Source organism: Antechinus flavipes, chromosome 3 (genome assembly GCF_016432865.1).
Source record: "Antechinus flavipes isolate AdamAnt ecotype Samford, QLD, Australia chromosome 3, AdamAnt_v2, whole genome shotgun sequence".
Taxonomy (NCBI): Eukaryota; Metazoa; Chordata; class Mammalia; order Dasyuromorphia; family Dasyuridae; genus Antechinus; species Antechinus flavipes.
The window spans coordinates 172,177,132-172,183,131 of NC_067400.1; the positions used below are offsets into that span (position 1 = coordinate 172,177,132).

Consider the following 6,000-nt stretch of genomic DNA (forward strand, 5'->3'; position numbering starts at 1 on the left):
AACATTTGTATACAGGAACAGCAATATTGTTTTAAGAATGACTTTCCTCAAATAATTTATTTGACTAATATAAATACACAAATTAACTAAAAGGACATATGAAGGAAGATGCTCTCTGCATCCAGAGAAAGAACTAATAGATATATGTATAGAATAATTTTACATAAACATATATATGTATATGTATGTATATGTATTTATATATATACATACAAATGCACATACATATGCATGTGTGTATTTGTGTCTAATGGTGACCATCTCTAGAGAAGGGGGAAGGGGAGGAAAAAAAGAAAAAAATTTTACATTATAACTTTGTTATATCTTTAAAAGGAATAGCAAGTTGAACATAGTAACTTTGTAGTTTCATTTGTAATCACTTTATTATACTATGTTTCAGAAATGCTTGTTTTATTCCATAAATTGAAAGTAAAATAAATGTAAAAAACAAAACAAACATTTAGTATCCTGGGTAGTTTCTAGGAAGAGAGGAAAATACAAAGTATAGATAAAACATAGTTTCTTTTCTCAAGAAGCTTCTATAGACAATAGGGAGAAAAAGATTTGAACTCACAGAACTATAACACTCAAAACCATAGAACCACAGAATCAAGAGAGCTATAAAATGAAATATTATGTGAGGCTTAAAAGGGAAAGGTGTAATCATAAGAATAGTAATGGCAATTTAGCTTTTATAATAGAAGACAGTATCTTATTTATGAAACATATTCCTCACTCTTAAAGAACAGCTAAGAAATTTTCTGAGATTTTTTCGATTTCTACTTTACATTCTCATGTAAGCATATTATTAAAAAGAGGAGTGGAATGTTATCACCAACAAAAAGCACCCAGAGACATCTAGATAGGGCCTAGTCATCAGAAAAATGAGCTAAGATAGTAATGTATATATACCCTAACAAATTTTTAAAAATGAAAGCATTAGTATCAATACTGAAAAATATATATGAGGATACTTGACATATACAACTCCAGGAAAACAGTGCAAATGACATTCAAATTTACAGTGTGTACAAATGTATGCGGCCTAAATATAATTTCTTTTCCGGTTTTAAAACATTTCCTCAAGTACTCTCCAGGAATTTGTTCAATATTTTACAAGTTCTATTAATAGTTCTACTGTACTGTTTCATTCTGTAGAACTTACAGATCAATGGAATATAGGTGAATATTCAAAAACCAAGAATTATGTTGAACCATATCATCACTGAATAAGCTCACAAGTATGTATCAGCATTCCCATACAATGACCATTAGAACTAAATTTAGCTTGTCAGCAGTAGCTACAACCATGAAGTAAATTGCTTAATTGAGATTTCATTGACTTAGTACGAGCTCAAAATTTTTAATTTGTAAAGATGTTCTGATTTTAATTACGAATGTTTTGATTTTAATTATTTAATTAAATTTGATTGTTTATTTTTTAAAAATGCCTTTTGAAAAATGTGCTTCACATTTACATATTCCCCTATAAACTTATGTAAACAGTCTGTGATTTTAGAATCCTTGGTGCAACCTATCATATGTTCATGATCAAAAGTAACTCTGAAAATTCAGCCTGTAAAGATAAGTTAAAAAAAAAAAATCACAACATTTAAGAGCATTTTATTTCTAAGTAACAAGCAATAGCCTAAGCTGGTATCTGTTTTAGCTAGATTTTTGATATGGTACATTATATCCTTACTCCACTGGGAATTTTATAATGCTACATCCTTTGAATAAGAAATAACCCCAAAGCAATTTCTTTTAAATAGACCTATTATTTGAATTTCTTTATTTTTTCTTGTTCTGAAACAAATTCATATCCACAAAACTTATTTTCTACGGAGGAAAATAAAGGCAAAACATCCCCAAAAAATCTTTGTTGGAGTTCTGATAATTTTCTGCCTTTTATATGAATTGGTTTATTTAATCTTGTAAAAGGGGGAGGGGAGGAAAGCAAGAAAGATACTATTTAAAAAAACAAAACAAAACAAAACAAAACAAAATGACTGTCTGGCTAGTAAAAAAAAAAAAATACTCACTCTATCCAGGGAGACACTTCAGGAGAAATATGATATACCACATATATAATTTGTTGTGGGGCACTGGTGTATATTAAACTGCCACTTTTAGCAGCGGCATCAGGTAACACCACCCGATGAAAGGCAATTTAGACTTTTAACTGCACTCTGTTCCCAAGGCTTATTTCAAGAAATCCAATATCAACGTGGCTATTTTGTTTTTCTTTTTTCCTTACCAGCCTGGGTTGGATAATTCCAACTTTACCTGTAGTGAGAGCCTCTGCTGTTGCCACATGCATGAAGGTGTTGTCACTCACTGGCCATTTTTCTGTTGAAAGCACAAGTTTCTCTAGTCCTCCAAGTTCTTTCAATTCCTCCTGGATTTGGGGGCCTAACACACTGTTTTCCCGACTGATGTTCCTATAACCAAGAGCATCTCCCACACACCCCAGGAGCAGAGCAGCCTTAAATTTGTCCATCTTGAGGTCTGTGTTCTGGCTACTTTCTTTTTTTCTTTTTCTTTCTTATTTTCTTTCTTTCTTTCTTTCTTTTTTTTTTTTTTGCTTTTACAGCTGCTGAACCCTAACTAAGCCTTTGGTGCTTCCTTTGCTTTCTGTCTGCTCTTCTGACATTTATATTGGTCATTGTATCACTGTCAGGGACTTACTCTATATGGAAAGGCACTCCTTTTCTGGCCTTGCAGGTACCACCTCTTACATATCAGCCAATGAGAAAATGTTTCTAAATCCTAGCATCTTTTCACTTTACTTTTAAATAGTAAGAATACTGAAGTGCCATGTTCTTTAATATAAACATCTTTCAGTGGCTGTCCCTGCCATATGAAGGAAGAACTTTGCTGAGGAGTCTTCAGTTACTCAAGATCCAGAAAGATCTGAGTACTGTTTTTAAAAAATATCTTCTTTTTAGTTCTGATTTGCTTTAACTACATACATTTAGACTAGTTTCCCTCTTTGGAAACTGTTGCTATAAAAAAGGCAATGCGTGATCTATACCTTTATGGGATTATAATTAATTAGAAGGGGACTATATTTAACTTATTAAAAATCATACTGAACTTTCATGAATCCACTCAGTGTATAAATCAATAATTCAAAGTATAATTATTTGCTAGAACAAGTTGAAAGTAAAACCTTATCAGTATTAAAGGGTTTTTTTGGTCTGCAAATGTTCATTGACTGCATCCACCTCAAAACAATAAACATTTTTATTTGTTTGTTTCTTTATTTCTCTTAACTAAGTTCAGACTTAAAGATTTATTATCAGGTCTTTTAAGAAACTTGCCTGACTTGGAGAAATATTAGTTGCCCATGGGTAGATCAAGCCAATACAATAAAAATGACAATTCTATGTGGATTAATTTATTTATTCAGTGTCATGCCAATTAAACTACCAAAGTTATTTTACAGAGCTGGAAGCAATAATAACAAAATTCAACGGGATCAAAAAAGATTAAGAATATCAAGTGAATCAGTTAAAAAATGTAAAGAAGTAATCTAACACTACCAGATGTCAAACTATATTACTAAGTGGTAAGCATCAAATATATATAATCTTATACTATTTAAGAAATAAAGTATTAGATCTGTGGAATAGATTAGGTATGCAATTTAGTGTTTGGCATATACAAAGATTCAAGCTTTGGGGAAAAAATTCACCATTTGACAAATGGGAAAACTGGAAAGTAGTTTGGCAGAAACTAAGTATAAACCAATACTCACAATGTCAAAATAAGATCAAAATGGGTTATATAACTTAGACACAAATATGATGTCATAAACAAATTAGGGGAGCATGGAAAATTTTACCTGTCAGATATATATATATATATAAGGGAGAGTTTATGACCAAAAAAGAGATAGAAAGGGTCATATAAAGTAAAATGGATAATTTTGATTACATGAAATTAAAAAGATTTTGCATAAATAAAATCAATGCAGCTAAAATTAGAAGGGAGGCAGGAAACTGGGGTAATTTTTTTATAGCAATTTTCCCTGATAAAGTCAAATATGTCAGGAACTAAGCCAGATTTGTAAAAATAAGAACCTTTCCTCAGTTGAAGAATGATCAAAGGATATGAATAGCCACTTTTCAGAAAAAGAAATCAAAGCTATCAAATTACATGAAAAAATGCTCTAAATCATTATTCATTGCAGAAATGCACATTAAAACAAGTCTGAGGTACCATCTCACACCTAACATTGGCTAACATGACAGAAAGGGAAAATCATAAATGCTGATGTGGGAAAATAGGGACATTGTTGGTGGAGTTGTGAACTGATCCAACCAATCTAGAGAACGATTTGGAACTCTGCCAAAGGATTATAAAACTGTGCATACTCTTTGATCCACCAATACCACTATTCCCAAAGAAATCAAAGGCACCAAAAAAATCAAATCAAAGTACAGAAGTACAAAATATTTATAGCAATTCTTTTCCAATTAAAGAATTGAAAATTGAGAGGATGTCCATCATTTAGAGAGTGACTGAATAAGCTGCAGTATATAATTGTGATGGAATAAATGTGCTATAAGAAATGTTGAGCAGGATATTTTTTGGAAAAACTGGGAAGACATATGAACATTAGTTCACATGCAATGTGAAGTGAGAAGAACCAGAACTCTGTACACAATAACAGCAATATTGTAATGACTTGTGAAATTGTGTAAAACTTAGCTACCCTATCATGATACCCATCCACAATCATTTCAAAGCTATCATGAGAATGAAAAATGCTATTTACTTCCAGAAAAAGAACTGATGAGCTTTGAAGCAGATTGGAACATACTTTTTTTTATATATATATTTTCTAGTCTTTATTTTTTTTTTTTGTAACATGGTCAATATAGAAATACATTTTATGTCTTTACACATATAATTCATATAATATTGCCTACCTTTCCAGTAAGTAGAGAAGGGAAAGGAAGGCAGGGAAGAATTTGAAACTCAAAAAAATTTAATGAATGTTAAAAATTAATTTTTAAAAAGGAAATTTAAAGAGAAAGCTAATTGCAAATGGAAATAACTCACTTGTTTGTTTCAGTATTACAATTCCAACTGCTATAAATAAGACTTCTAACTATCATTCCTTTTGTCTTTATCTTTCCTTAGGACTCAGTACTCTTACGATCCTGATAAGTCGTTCATATGATTAGCTCTCTTTCCCTTATCCCAGAACTTCAAGCCTTGATTGGAATATATTCCCTCAAAACTCTGTTACTGTTAAAAGAGTTACTATTAAAGATACTGTTTTACCAGTTTGCTGTTCTAGAAGGAAATTCACTATAAACATAGCCCTTAAATAAGGTTGAGAGAAAGGAAGGAATCAAGCATTTAAGTCCTTGCTACGTGCCAGACATTGTGCTAAGCACCATTATCTCATTTTATCTTCACAACCCTGGAAAGTAGGTGTTATTGTTATCCTCATTTTACAGTTGAAGAAGCTGAGGCAAATAAAAATTAATTACCTTGCCTAGGATCCACACAGCTAGTGTCTGAAAGTGAATTTAAACTAGGGTCTTTTTGACTCTAGGCCTCAATGATCTATTTGCTTTGCCACTGAGCTCCTTCAGAAAGGTCCAACAATAAAAGTATCTAGAAGCCAGTGGTTGGTCCAGTAGCATTTACAGATACCAGTTTGCTTTTGGAGATGCCTTTTTTTTCTAGAGTCATTCTATAATTTCCTCCATTACCTTAGTTTGAGAAGTTTTACATTTACATTTTTTTAATAGCACTTTTCAATAAATAGGCACACTCCTTCACATCCAGAGCATTAAGCTTGATTTCTCTTCTGAATATGCTTCCAAATTTACAGAATTTCTGAGTTGCCATCCAATTCATCCTATAACTCAAAAAGAATAAAAAACCAGAAGCTCTGGATATAAAGGAACACTGAGGGCTAGACTCAGAAAGACCAAAGCCTTAAGGTGCTGACCAAATCAGATTAAAATATTTGGAAAA

General features: G+C 31.7%; 1 protein-coding gene across 2 annotated transcripts in view; it reads right to left on the reverse strand.

Annotated features, from left to right (window-relative positions):
* Positions 1-2,837, reverse strand: part of ADPRHL1 (ADP-ribosylhydrolase like 1) — a 69,683-nt gene extending 66,846 nt beyond the window's left edge. The window contains exon 1 of one of the 2 annotated variants that reach the window (XM_051984240.1): positions 2,287-2,837. In XM_051984240.1, coding sequence (XP_051840200.1) covers positions 2,287-2,500 — 214 coding nt within the window. In that variant the 5' untranslated portion in view covers positions 2,501-2,837. The remainder of the gene's footprint in view (positions 1-2,286) is intronic. The other variant, XM_051984241.1, reaches the window with a different exon arrangement.
* Positions 2,838-6,000: the final 3,163 nt, after the last annotated feature.